At 68.9% G+C, this 13,077-nt stretch overlaps 3 protein-coding genes across 4 annotated transcripts; 1 reads left to right on the plus strand and 2 right to left on the minus strand.

The window, feature by feature from the left end:
• Positions 1 to 79: 79 nt before the first annotated feature.
• Positions 80 to 4,400, minus strand: RUVBL2 (RuvB like AAA ATPase 2). 2 transcript variants are annotated; one of them, XM_074308197.1, is made up of 15 exons: positions 4,088 to 4,400; positions 3,772 to 3,826; positions 3,520 to 3,575; positions 3,145 to 3,286; positions 2,927 to 3,056; positions 2,786 to 2,852; positions 2,502 to 2,608; positions 2,323 to 2,416; positions 1,595 to 1,718; positions 1,423 to 1,517; positions 1,219 to 1,337; positions 1,003 to 1,122; positions 541 to 670; positions 325 to 439; positions 80 to 199 (listed from the first exon to the last, which is right to left on the minus strand). In XM_074308197.1, the coding sequence occupies exons 1-15, from the start codon at positions 4,097 to 4,099 to the stop codon at positions 174 to 176; spliced, it is 1,392 nt and encodes a 463-aa protein (XP_074164298.1). In that variant the 5' UTR covers positions 4,100 to 4,400; the 3' UTR covers positions 80 to 173. The 2 variants fall into 2 exon arrangements, with proteins under 2 accessions (XP_074164298.1, XP_074164299.1); XM_074308198.1 differs by lacking the exons at positions 3,520 to 3,575; positions 3,772 to 3,826 and having other exon boundaries at positions 3,145 to 3,426; positions 4,050 to 4,149.
• Positions 4,401 to 4,513: 113 nt separating this feature from the next.
• On the plus strand, positions 4,514 to 10,811 carry GYS1 (glycogen synthase 1). The gene is made up of 16 exons (XM_074308196.1): positions 4,514 to 4,798; positions 5,414 to 5,595; positions 5,876 to 6,067; positions 7,646 to 7,831; positions 7,908 to 8,052; positions 8,216 to 8,333; positions 8,413 to 8,533; positions 8,602 to 8,708; positions 8,785 to 8,844; positions 8,926 to 9,004; positions 9,081 to 9,194; positions 9,288 to 9,414; positions 9,491 to 9,586; positions 9,661 to 9,824; positions 9,904 to 9,984; positions 10,073 to 10,811. The coding sequence occupies exons 1-16, from the start codon at positions 4,681 to 4,683 to the stop codon at positions 10,391 to 10,393; spliced, it is 2,211 nt and encodes a 736-aa protein (XP_074164297.1). The 5' UTR covers positions 4,514 to 4,680; the 3' UTR covers positions 10,394 to 10,811.
• Positions 10,812 to 10,979: 168 nt separating this feature from the next.
• On the minus strand, positions 10,980 to 12,237 carry FTL (ferritin light chain). The gene is made up of 4 exons (XM_074308204.1): positions 11,968 to 12,237; positions 11,529 to 11,675; positions 11,287 to 11,412; positions 10,980 to 11,207 (listed from the first exon to the last, which is right to left on the minus strand). The coding sequence occupies exons 1-4, from the start codon at positions 12,067 to 12,069 to the stop codon at positions 11,052 to 11,054; spliced, it is 531 nt and encodes a 176-aa protein (XP_074164305.1). The 5' UTR covers positions 12,070 to 12,237; the 3' UTR covers positions 10,980 to 11,051.
• Between the last annotated feature and the right edge of the window lie 840 nt (positions 12,238 to 13,077).

The raw sequence follows: 13,077 nt of genomic DNA on the forward strand, positions 1-13,077 counted from the left end.
TGTGCTCCCTACTAGCTCTCTCCCTATCCCCAATACCGCCTCATCCCCCCAAAAAAGTAACCCGACAGAGAGGCAGAAGGCTTCTAGAACGATTTTATAGAAAGTTCAAATGTCACAACTCAAGTAGAAAAGCAAAGGGGGCGGAAGGGAATTAGGGCGTCTGTCCAGGAAGCTCAGGAGGTGTCCATGGTCTCACCTTCTGTGGGAACAAGGAGGGGGAAAGGGCTCAGCACAGGCTGGCAGGGAGAGCTTGGGTCCCACCCACCAGGGAGAGGGCAGCAGCTGGCCCGGGGAGGAAGGAGGGGGCGCGGGGCGGGCACTCACTAAGCTCGTTGAAGAGAAAAGCGTCCTGGTACTCCTTCATGTACTGCGTGGACCGGGACTCGTCCAGGAATAGAGAGTATACTCGCTTAATGTCGTCCACCTGCACCTCGGTGCCCTGGGGGGAGCACAGAGGGGGGGCGGGAGCTGAGAGCCCAGCCCCCAAGTTGCCCAGACCCCCCCCCCCGCCAGGGTGCCCAGCAGGACGCAGGAGCCCACCTTTCGCTTACGGCACACCAGGCTGGCAGCCGTGATCAGCTGGATGGCGTATCGAAGAGAGGTCTCCAGCCCGATCCGCGTCAACACCGTGTAAGCGTCTTCACTCATCTCTACATCCTCCTCCTCACACCTACGGGCTCAGCCTGGGTCAGGGACCCTGGCTCCATGCCAGGCTCTGCCCACACCCCACCACCTTCCTCAGTGGCTTACTGGAGCCCGGCCCTTCCCTGGTGAGCACGCCCACCACACCACTGTGCCATCTAGGACTAAAGTCAGAGGGAAGTCCCATCCTGCACCAGAAGCCCCCATCCCACCAGACAGGGGGCAGGAGAAAAGGCAGCCCCCAGACCCCGAGGCCTGCTCCTAGGCGACGGGCCCCAAGGTGAAGCCAAGGCTAGCCCATGTACCCTGGCCCCTGGGGGCAGCCGCCTCCTCCTGGGGTCTGGCCCAGCCCCGCCTCACCGGATCCGGAGAATCTGCTTTGTGTCCTTCTCGCTGTAAGGAGTGGTAGAGACGATGAGCAGCCGGTCCAGCAGGTCGATGGGGATCCCGTGGGGGCTCTGGTAGCTGGTGCCCCGGATCCTGGAAGGGCAGGAGAGAGCCCCCAGAGTCAGCTTCTCCCCAGGGGGCCGTCCCCTGAGCCCTGGGCTCCCGCACCCCCAGGCTCCATCCCCAGACCTAGTAATGCCCCTGTTGGTGGCCATGATCAGCACGGGGGCCATGTCGCTCTCCAGAGCACGGTTAAGGAAGGAGAAGCTCTCGATGTCGAGCATGTGGACTTCATCTATAAAGAGCACCTGGGGGGGGGGGCAGCAGTCAGCAGGCCAGCTGTCCCTCCCCCCCCCCGTTGACCCCCAACCCGGTCCCAGCTCGCAGCCTCACCCCCGGGATGATCTCCGCTTTGCCCTCCTCTCGCCACTCGGCCACCTTGGCATTGATCTGCTCCCGCACCTCCGACTTGATCTCCCCGGTGTCACCTGGAAGGGCCTGGGGTGAGCAGGGGAGCACGAGGGCCGGGGGCACACGCGGTGGGGGGCCCGGGCCTCATACCCACCTGAGAAGAGGGCCAAGAAGCCCTGCGTGCGGGAGTTGATGACATCAATCTCATGGAGAGAAACCGTGTGCACAACCTCCTTCCGCTTCTGAAGCTCCCCGTCTGGACACTGAACAAACTTGGTCTGTGGCGAGAGGGGGAGGGGGAGATGTTCCTTAGAGGGATCGAGGGGAAGGGGAGGGACAGAGAGGGACAAGCGCCTTGGGCCTGGACTCAGGCCAAACTTCAGCTCTGCCGGAGGGGGCTCAAGGACCCGGATGGAATGGGGCATGGGGGGGAGGCGGCCACCGGGATCTGGGGGACAGAGGAAATAGAAGGGCGCTGCACACAGGATGGAGTCAGGGTCAGCCGAGTGACGAAGGGCGGGCTGGCGTGGAGCCGGAGAACGCCAAGGGCAACGAAAAAGAGAAGTCAGCAGCCGTTCATCAAGCACCTACTGGGAGCTAAGAGTAGCCAAGGCAGACGAAAGAGGCAAAAACAGCCCCCGCCCTTAAAAGAGCTCTCTCTCTGAGGGACACAAAAGTCATCGGGACGAAGAGGAGCTGGGAGGAAGGGTTCCAGGTGGGCCCAGCGCCCCAGTTCGGAGGACAGCCAGGAGGCCTCCGGGAACGAGGGGCTGGTTCTGAGGAGCTCTGAAGGCCAAAGCTGGCCCCTCCTGTCTGATCCCGGAGCCTCCGGCCGTGGGGACCCCAGGACAAAGGTCGGGGCGGCCAAGGCTGGCACGGTACCTGGGAGCCCATGGCATCATAGTCCCGAGCTCGGGTAAACGAGCGGCCCAGCTTCGATATCTTCCCCGTGGCCTTGTCTATGGTGATGACGTCTCTGAAAGGGGAGACGGAGGCACGGTGACCTTCGGCCCTGCTCTCCCCCCTCTCCCCTCCCCTCGTCCCCCCCTCCCCCTGCTCACCCTGCCTGGACCTTTTCCTTGGTGAGGGACTCGATCATCTTGGTGCCCAGATCGTAGATGGTCTCCATCTCTGTGGTCTTCAGGGTCAACTTCCCCACCTTGGAGCCCTGGGGGAGGGGGAGGGGAAATAGACCAATAGCCAGGCCCGCCCCCACTCCTTCCACCTGGCCCTAGCCCTGCCCTCAACGCCCTGGATTCTTCCCCCAAAGGGGGAGGAGGGGCTGGGAGAGGCTTCCCACTCCAGGGCTCCACAGTCCCCGGGGCTTCTGCAGGCGGAAACTCACGGTGCCTGTGGCCGGCCGGTCGATCTGGATCTCCACCACCTCCCCTTCGATGATTTCCGTCTCTTCCCTGGCGGAGGAGAAGCGGGGCTCAGAAGGGCCCCCCCCTCGCCCCCCCCTGCGGTGCCCCCCCCTTGCACTTACTTGATCCGCACCCCGATGGACCTGCGGAAGGCCTGGGTCAGGGCCTCCGTCTTGCTCATCTCCAAGGAGAAGATCTCGCTGCCTGCGATGGCTGTGAAAGGCGTGTCGGGCCCCAGGGCCTGGGCCATGCCTGGGGGAGGGAAGGGGAAAAGGTGGAAGTGCTGGCCGAGCAGCAGCGCGCCGCCCCCCCCCAAGGAGCCCCGGCCCCTCCCCCTCACCCATGGCGATGGCCGTCTTGCCCGTGCCGGGCTGCCCCGCGATCAGCACCGCCCGGCCGGCGATCTTCCCCTCGCGGATCATCTCCAGCACCACGCCGGCCGCGCGCCGCGCCGCCAGCTGCCCCACCATCCCCTGCGACACCTGTGTGGGAGAGGGGGCAGCGTCCTGGCTCCTGGGCCCGGGGAGCCCTCCCTGCCCCGCCCCCCATCCCCTGGCCCTCCTGCCCTCCCTGCCCCGCGCCCCATCCCAGCTGCTGCCCTCCCTGCCCCGCCCCCCATCCCCTGGCCCTCCTGCCCTCCCTGCCCCGCCCCCCATCCCCTGGCCCTCCTGCCCTCCCTGCCCCGCCCCCCATCCCCGTGGCCCTCCTGCCCTACCTGTCTCGGCTCCAAGGCATCGTCCAAGCCCAAGCCCCGGATGTGGGAGTGAGCACCTGGCAGGCGGAGAGAAGAGAGGCCCCCCCAGCCATGGGTACGGCCGCAGGGCCACCCCCCGGGGCTGACGTCCCCCGGGCCCTGCCGGGATGGGCGCAGCGCGCGAAGCAGGACAAGGGCCCGGGCACCAAGTTCTAGGTTCGAATTCAGCCACCGACTCCTCCGGGAAAGTTTCCCCGGGCCCCGGATACTCACCGATGCGCTCGATCCGCGTCACGTCCCGCACCTCGGGGACCTTGGTGGTCGCCGCCTGCGGCCGGGAAGAGGCGAGTGAGCCCGGAGCTCCCCCGACCCCGGCCCGAGCCCTCGGCACACCTTAGGCGCCTCATGATCGCCCTGAGGGCTCCCCCCTTCTGAGAGGCCCGCGCGCGCACGCCCCTCTGCACGTCCGCTCCGCCCCCTCCCGGGCTGCCTCAGTTTCCCCCCACGCAGCCTCCCGCCTCCCACGCCAGCAAGGACGAGGCGCCCCGGGCCCCCCACCCCCACCCCCATCCCCGCAGTCCTTGCGCACCGTGGTTGCCATGTCGCGTTCCAACCGCCGTTCCTCACGGCCAGGCAGGAAGCGGAAACGGCCACCAGCCCCGCCCTCCCCCAGCGATCATGAAGCTACTCTAGGCTGCAGCGGTCCTCCGGCTCCTCTCGGTGGAACAGAGGGTGGGGGGATGCGGCCTGGAACTTCAGCAAGCCAGGATATGTCGACACTTCCCCTTTAAGAACCGCACGTCCCCCACGCGCCCTTGCACTCCTCTCGGCTCCGGTGTGCCGCCTCAGCCCCCGGCCCGGAGACGGACGTGTCTTCTCGGCCAATCGGAGGACTCTCCCACACCGTTAGGTCCCGCCCCGCGAGCGCGGGGCCCGGAACTCTGACCAATCAGAGTGCCATGTACCTCCCGCCCCGCCCCCGCAGCCTTCATCTGGCCGGGAAGAGAGCTGAGATCGCGACGAGCCAATCAAGCGGCGCCGTCCGCGGCGCCCCAATGGCGGGCGAGGGGGCGGGGCAAGGCTCGAGGGGGCCTCAGGGTCCAGCTGCGGCCGCGGCCCGGGGCTCAGAGCCTCTGCCTCCGCCGCTGCCTCGGGCCCCGCGCCCCGCGCCGCCCCGCCGCCATGCCGCTCAGCCGCAGCCTGTCCGTATCGTCGCTGCCCGGCCTCGAGGACTGGGAGGATGAGCTGGACCTGGACAACGCCGTGCTCTTCGAGGTGGCCTGGGAGGTGGCCAACAAGGGTGAGCGCCCCCGCCCGAGGGGATGACCTCCGGGAGCGAAGGAGGAGCGAGTGATGAGGGAGGAGGAAGGAGCACGGTGACCCCCGGGGGGGGGAGGGGCAGTGCCGGGGCCCAGGGTGACCCCCGCGGGGAGGGGCTGGAGGGGGTGCAGGTGAGGGACATGCCCGCGGAGGGGCACAGGGCAGGGGGCCCTTGACAGCAGTGAGGATGCTGGGATGAGGGGAGGGGGCTTCTGGGGTCTGCAGAACAGCGGGAGGAGGGAGCTGCTGGAGGCGGCGGCGGGTTCCCTGCGCCCGGGGAGCTCCTCGGCCCCCAGGGCTGGGGAGGGGGCTGCTGGGCACCTAGGGAGGGTGACGGGCGGGGGGGAGGGGGGTCCGAGGGGACTCTGCGGCCCGAGGCAGGAAGCAGAGGTTCTGGGGTCTGGGAGCTGATGCTTCTGAGAAGTGTTTCCGAGGCGGGGGAGGGGCGGGAGGAGACCCCAGAGTCCCCACTGCCGGGGTTCAGGGGAGGGGGAGGGGCGGAGGCGGACGGCCACAGGCACAGTCAGGGCTGGGGTCTCGAGGGGCGGGCGGAGGCTCCCTGGTCCCGGGGGGCTGACCCCCAGCTCTCCGGCAGTGGGGGGCATCTACACCGTGCTTCAGACGAAGGCCAAGGTGACCGGAGACGAGTGGGGGGACAACTACTACCTGGTGGGGCCCTACACGGAGCAGGGCGTGCGCACCCAGGTGGAGCTGCTGGAGCCCCCCACCCCGGCCCTGCGCAGGACCCTGGAGTCCATGAACAGCAAGGGCTGCAAGGTAGGAGGGGGGGCCGCCGAGGGGTCCCGTCCCAGAGAACTTCAGGGCGCCGGGCCCATCCCTCGGACAGCTGGGGGCCACGTGATAGGCAGGGTCACAGCCTAAGAATAGCCCCCTCCTCCCTGCTGCGGAAAGGGCAGCAAACAGCTGGGGGGGGGAGGGGCTGCTGGCCTGGGCAGGGCAAGTGCCAGGTTGGGGGCGCCGCCAGTGGGAGGGAGGGAGGGCCTGCCCCGGGGGGCTGGGGGCCCCGGCCCTGGCCGCACGCCCGCCCTCCCCGCAGGTGTACTTCGGCCGCTGGCTGATCGAGGGCAGCCCCCCTGTGGTGCTGCTGGACGTGGGGGCGGCCGCCTGGGCCCTGGAGCGCTGGAAGGGGGAGCTCTGGGACACCTGCAGCATCGGGGTCCCCTGGTACGACCGCGAAGCCAACGACGCCGTCCTCTTCGGCTTTCTCACCACTTGGTTCCTGGGCGAGGTAGGGACCCGCGGGGCCTCCCCTCCCCCACCCCCTCCTGGCTCAGCCCCTCCCCCGGACCCCCTCCTGGCTCTCCCGGCCCCTCCCCCAGGCCCCCTCCTGGGTCTCCCAGCCCCTCCCCCGGACCCCCTCCTGGCTCTCCCAGCCCCTCCCCCAGACCCCCTCCTGGCTCTCCCGGCCCCTCCCCCAGACCCCTTCCTGGCTCTCCCGGCCCCTCCCCCGGACCCCCTCCTGGCTCTCCCAGCCCCTCCCCCAGACCCCCTCCTGGCTCTCCCAGCCCCTCCCCCGGACCCCCCCCTGGCTCTCCCAGCCCCTCCCCCAGACCCCCTCCTGGCTCAGCCCCTCCCCCGGACCCCCTCCTGGCTCTCCCGGCCCCTCCCCCGGATCCCCTCCTGGCTCTCCCAGCCCCTCCCCCGGACCCCCTCCTGGCTCTCCCGGCCCCTCCCCCAGACCCCCTCCTGGCTCAGCCCCTCCCCCGGACCCCCTCCTGGCTCAGCCCCTCCCCCGGACCCCCTCCTGGCTCTCCCAGCACCCCCCCCAGACCCCCTCCTGGCTCTCCCAGCCCCTCCCCCAGACCCCTTCCTGGCTCTCCCGGCCCCTCCCCCGGACCCCCCCCTGGCTCTCCCAGCCCCTCCCCCAGACCCCCTCCTGGCTCAGCCCCTCCCCCGGACCCCCTCCTGGCTCTCCCGGCCCCTCCCCCGGATCCCCTCCTGGCTCTCCCAGCCCCTCCCCCGGACCCCCTCCTGGCTCTCCCGGCCCCTCCCCCAGACCCCCTCCTGGCTCAGCCCCTCCCCCGGACCCCCTCCTGGCTCAGCCCCTCCCCCGGACCCCCTCCTGGCTCTCCCGGCCCCTCCCCCAGGCCCCTTCCTGGGTCTCCCAGCCCCTCTCCCGGACCCCCTCCTGGCTCTCCCAGCCCCTCCCCCGGATCCCCTCCTGGCTCTCCCAGCCCCTCCCCCGGACCCCCTCCTGGCTTTCCCGGCCCCTCCCCCAGGCCCCCTCCTGGGTCTCCCAGCCCCTCCCCCGGACCCCCTCCTGGCTCTCCCGGCCCCTCCCCCGGACCCCCTCCTGGCTCAGCCCCTCCCCCGGACCCCCTCCTGGCTCTCCCAGCCCCTCCCCCAGACCCCCTCCTGGCTCTCCCAGCCCCTCCCCCAGACCCCCTCCTGGCTCTCCCAGCCCCTCCCCCGGACCCCCTCCTGGCTCTCCCAGCCCCTCCCCCAGACCCCCCCCTGGCTCTCCCAGCCCCTCCCCCGGACCCCCCCCTGGCTCTCCCAGCCCCTCCCCCAGACCCCCTCCTGGCTCTCCCAGCCCCTCCCCCGGACCCCCCCCTGGCTCTCCCAGCCCCTCCCCCGGACCCCCCCCTGGCTCTCCCAGCCCCTCCCCCAGACCCCCTCCTGGTTCTCCCAGCCCCTCCCCCAGACCCCCTCCTGGCCCTCCCAGACCCCCTCCTGGCTCTCCCAGCCCCTCCCCCAGACCCCCTCCTGGCTCTCCCAGCCCCTCCCCCAGGCCCCCTCCTAGCCCCCCCCCCCCCAGTCGTTCCCGGTGGGGGGCGGGCCAGCAGCAGCCTCCGTGTCTCCGCAGTTCTGGGCCCAGAGCGAGGAGAAGCCCTTCATCGTGGGCCACTTCCACGAGTGGCTGGCCGGGGTGGGCCTGTGCCTGTGCAGGGCCCGCAAGCTGCCCGTGGCCACCATCTTCACCACGCACGCCACGCTGCTGGGCCGCTACCTGTGCGCCGGGGCCGTGGACTTCTACAACAACCTGGAGAACGTGAGGCGCCCCCAGGGGAGCCCGGGGCCGGGAGGGTCCGCCGCCGGGTCCCCCCTGACTCGCCCCCTCCCCCCAGTTCAACGTGGACAAGGAGGCGGGGGAGCGGCAGATCTACCACCGCTACTGCATGGAGAGGGCGGCCGCGCACTGCGCCCACGTCTTCACCACCGTGTCCCAGATCACGGCCATCGAGGCTCAGCACCTGCTGAAGAGGAAGCCAGGTGAGGGGGTCCCGGAGCCCGCCCGGACGTGGCCTGGGGGCCGGCTCGCTCTGCTGCTCCTCCTGCGCGCCCCAGAATCCCCCGCGGCGCTCCCGTGGGACGGGGGGGGGGGGGGGGGGCAGGGTCCCGGGGACTCAGCCACGGCCGCCTCCCCTCACCGCAGACATCGTGACCCCCAACGGGCTCAACGTGAAGAAGTTCTCGGCCATGCACGAGTTCCAGAACCTGCACGCCCAGAGCAAGGCTCGGATCCAGGAGTTCGTGCGGGGACACTTCTACGGGTGAGGACCCCGAGGGGCGGCCGGGGAAGGGGGTCTGGGGCGGGCCCCTAAGGGGTGACCGCGGACGTCTCCCCGCCAGCCACCTGGACTTCAACCTGGACAAGACGCTGTACTTCTTCATCGCCGGCCGCTACGAGTTCTCCAACAAGGGCGCCGACGTCTTCCTGGAGGCCCTGGCCCGCCTCAACTACCTGCTCAGGGTAGGCGTCTGGGCGGGGGCGGGGGGCCGCCCGGGGGCGCCGAGCTCTGACCCCCGCCCCCCTCACAGGTGAACGGCAGCGAGCAGACGGTGGTGGCCTTCTTCATCATGCCGGCGCGGACCAACAACTTCAACGTGGAGACCCTCAAGGGCCAGGCCGTGCGGAAGCAGCTGTGGTCAGCCCTGCCCCCGCCCCCCCCCCCCAGCCCTCAGCCCGGGCCCCCCCCACTGAAGCCCCCCTCTTCCCCGCAGGGACACGGCCAACACGGTGAAGGAGAAGTTCGGGAGGAAGCTCTACGAGTCTCTCCTGGTGTGAGTGACGGGCTGGGGGTTGGGGGGGGCTGCGCCCCGGCCCCGCCGGCGCTCCCTGACCTCTGCCCCTGCCCCCCTCAGCGGCAGCCTCCCGGACATGAACAAGATGATGGACAAGGAGGACTTCACCATAATGAAGAGGGCCATCTTTGCCACGCAGGTACGGCTGCCGGCGGGGGCGGGAGGGGGGCGGGGGGGTTGTCCGTCGGCCGACCGGCCCCCGCTCTTCCCCTCAGCGGCAGTCCTTCCCCCCCGTGTGCACCCACAACATGCTGGACGACTCCTCGGACCCCATCCTCACCACCATCCGCCGGATCGGCCTCTTCAACAGCAGCGCCGACCGCGTCAAGGTGACTTAGGCAGCCCCCGCCCCCGCGCAGACCTGCAGGGGCCCCTGGGAGCCTGGGCCGCAGAACGAGCAGCTGTTATCTCCCCCTGCCCAGGTGATCTTCCACCCCGAGTTCCTCTCCTCCACCAGCCCCTTGCTCCCCGTGGACTATGAAGAGTTCGTCCGGGGCTGCCACCTGGGAGTCTTCCCCTCCTACTACGAGCCCTGGGGCTACACGCCTGGTGAGGCCTGGGGGGGCCTGGGGAGTGGGGGGGGCCTGGGGCCAGGGGCGGGGTCTAATTGGCCCCCTCCCCCCAGCGGAGTGCACGGTCATGGGCATCCCCAGCATATCCACCAACCTCTCGGGCTTCGGCTGCTTCATGGAGGAGCACATCGCGGACCCTTCGGCCTACGGTGGGTACCCGAGAGGGCTGGGGACACGGGGCCCCCCCCCCCACTCCTGGCTGAGCCCCCCTGCCCGCCCGCAGGCATCTACATCCTGGACCGGCGCTTCCGGAGCCTGGACGACTCGTGCACGCAGCTGACCTCCTTCCTGTACAGCTTCTGCCAGCAGAGCCGGAGGCAGCGCATCGTGCAGCGGAACCGCACCGAGCGCCTCTCGGATCTGCTGGACTGGAAGTACCTGGGCCGGGTAGGACGCGGACCCCAGCCCCCGGGGGTGGAGCACGCCCCTCTCCCTTACGCCCCTAACCCCCCCTCTCCGCCCCCAGTATTACATGTTCGCCCGCCACATGGCCTTGGCCAGGGCCTTCCCGGACCACTTCACCTACGAGCCCCACGACGCCGATGCTGTGAGTGATGGGCTGGAGTGGGGGGGACAGATGCAAAGGGGGGAGGACTGGGCCTGGCGCACCTTTCCCTACACCCTTACTCCCCCAGACCCAGGGCTTCCGGTACCCCCGGCCGGCCTCCGTGCCTCCGTCCCCTTCGCTGTCCCGCCACTCCAGCCCCCACCAGAGCGAAGGGGAGGAAGAAGAAGGGGAGGAGAACGGCCCCCAGAGGTTGGACTTCGAGGACGGCGAGCGCTACAACGAGGATGAGGAGGCCGAGAAGGACCGAAGGAACATCCGCGCTCCCGACTGGTCCCGGCGGGCCTCGGCTGCCAAGCGGGGCTCTGTGGATACGGCCCCCTCCAGTTCTCCCAGCACTCCCAGCGAGCCCCTCAGCCCCGCCAGCTCCCTGGGCGAGGAACGCAACTGAGGCGGCTCCCGGCCTCCCGGCCCTCTCCTTGGGCCTTCTAGAGCCTTCCTCCCCAGGGAATCCTGGGATATTGCTTTGATGGAGGATCCCCTAGACCTCCCACCTTTTGGCCAGTCTGCCCTAATAAGCTCCAGGGGCTTCTTAGGACCCTGGTGTTCTAAAGGCGGCCTGGCTAGCTTAGCCAGCCCAGAGGTACCCAGGGAGCCTAGGGTGGGACCTACTACCCTCCCTGGTGACCGCCCTGGCTTGGGGCAGCCCCACCCACATGCACTCCCACCCCTATCTTCCAGTGCCTCCCATCTGCCTCCACTCCCCCTAGTGTTCTCAGCTCCCACCTGCTGGTGGGCAGGGGCCACTTCTCCGTCCAGGAGTGAAAGAAGGCTTATATATATTTAAAGAATAAAAGATTTTCACCAGGGCCACCCTCCACACTCCTTCCAGGGCCTCGTTTTGCACCCAGGCTGGGGCCCGGAAGACCCAACATTGAGGGGCACTTTGGCTCCCTCCCAACCCACAGCCTCACAGCCAAGCTGCCCTTGAGTTTAACCATGTCCAGCGCACCCCCAAAGAACCACAGAGTCTGGGGCTGTGCTAGTGAGCTTTATTGGGTGTGCCCTCTCCCTGGGGGGAGGGTTCCTCGCTTTGGCCGCAGCCCCTCCTAGTCCTGCTTCAGGCTCAGCCTCTCGAAGAGGTACTCGCCCAGCCCGGCCTGGGGGTCGGCCTGCACGTGGCGCAGGGTGGTCAGATGGTTGCCCAGGCGCTTCATCAGCTTCACCTCCTCGCCCAGGTAGTGGCTCTCCAGGAAGTCGCAGAGCTGGGGAAGGGACAGAAGCTAATGAGGGCTTCCGAGAAGGGAAGGGGGGTGCCCTGTGCCCCTTCTCTAGGCTACTTACCTGGGGGTCCCCTTGGCTCGAGCCCAGGGCGTGAAGCTTCAGGAGGGCCTGGTTCAGACCCTTCTCCAGGTTCAGGGCAGCCTCCATAGCCTCCAAACTGCGGCCCCACTCATCTTGGGCAGGTTTCTGGGAAGGAAGAAAAGGAAATGCCAAAGAACTTCGTTTCCCAGAAGCCATGGGGACAGGGTTTATCTCCGCAAAGGCCTCTGGGAAATGTAGTGCGCGGACCACCTGTTACCTACCTGCACAGCCTGCAGGAGGACCCGGCCCCCGCGCTGGTTCTGGAACTTCATGAGGAGCTCGGCGCCCTCGCGCTTGTCCTTCGACAACTCCAGGAAGAAATGGGACACTCTCTGCAGGGCGACATCGTCCCGGTCGAAATAGAAACCCTGGGGAAAGCAGCGGGGAGGGAGGGCAATTACTCGCGCTGAAAAAGCGGCCCGGCAGGCGCGAGCCCCACGCATGCGCACCGACCTCGCCGCCCCCGCGCGCTTCCTTTCTAGTTAAACAAGAACAAAGGGCGCGCGGCAGAGGAAAGAAGCTTCTCCGGGAGCGAGGGGCGCGCGCGGGGGACTGGACATGCGCAGTCCCCGCGGGTGCAGGGAACACCAGGGGTGGCCCGAAGGGGGACGGGCCGCGGGGGCGGGGGACTCCGGGGAGGGGAGGCGGCCCGAGCCTCACCAGGGACAGGTAGGAGTAGGAAGCCTGCAGGTAGAGGTTGGCTAGCCGGTTGAGCGCGGCCTCGGCCTCGGAGGAGAAGCTTTGGCGGATCTTGGAGCTCATGGCACCGCTGGCGAAGGGAGAAGGCGGCTGGTCCGGGAGGCTGCTGATCGCGGGGCGGACGGGCTTCAGGAAAGCGAGGGCAGATGGGGGACCCCGGATCCGTTCCGTCCAAACACTGTTGAAGCAGGAACGAGAGCCGGGAGAAGCGCTGCAAGGCAGCTGCCCGGGACCACGTTCTTATAGCTTCCAGAGTGGGGGCGGGACCGAAGGGCCCAGATCCAATCCCGCGGCGCAGAACGAGAGCCCGGGGAACCGGCCGCCAATGGGAGAGCAGGGCGACAAGAGGCGGGAAAGGGGGGGAGGGGAACTGCTAGCGTGCGGGGTGGAGGGTGGGGGTCACGTGTGGGGCCAGGGCGAGTTCAAAAGTCGGGGCGGGGCGGCTGAGTGTGGGGGCCCCAGGCTGAGCACTCCGGGAGGGCCCCACTCCAGGTCCTCATCTGACCCCTGCTGAGACGCAGACCCCGAGAAGGGTCAGGACCTGCCCTAGACCACACAGGGGGATTCAGAAGCTACACTTGAACCCAGGTCCTAGGGCTCCTTCCCAGTGAGATCCGCGTAGGCCTGGACCGCGGGGCGCCAGGGAGCAGGGATGGGGGGGGCTCAGAGCTGGGAATTGAGGGGGTGCAGGCTGAGTCATGCTGAGGTCAGGGAGAGGGGATGGTGCTGAGTCATGCTGAGCGGCTTGGGGGGGGGTCATGGGCCACTAAGAACTTCCTCTTCTGTTGGGGGAAGGAGGCGCGGCTGGGGCACACTCCGCAGCTGATGTTCGATCCAGAGGGTCTCCCGCTGCCGGGGAAACCAGGGAAAGCCCGAAGCTGCCAGCCGCAACCCCCCCATGTCCCCCGGGACCTTCCTTTGGCCAATGGCGGGGGATTGTGTTAGACCCTGAGACCCCCCCCAAGCAGCCCCTCCTTCTTGCCGGGGTCCTTCCACACACAGGTGTGTTAGTGTGGGTTGTCTTCCTCCTGCCCCCCCCACCCCTCAGGCTTTTTCCGTGGTCCCAGGCCC

Source organism: Sminthopsis crassicaudata, chromosome 3 (assembly GCF_048593235.1).
Source record: "Sminthopsis crassicaudata isolate SCR6 chromosome 3, ASM4859323v1, whole genome shotgun sequence".
In the NCBI taxonomy this organism is placed as follows: domain Eukaryota; kingdom Metazoa; phylum Chordata; class Mammalia; order Dasyuromorphia; family Dasyuridae; genus Sminthopsis; species Sminthopsis crassicaudata.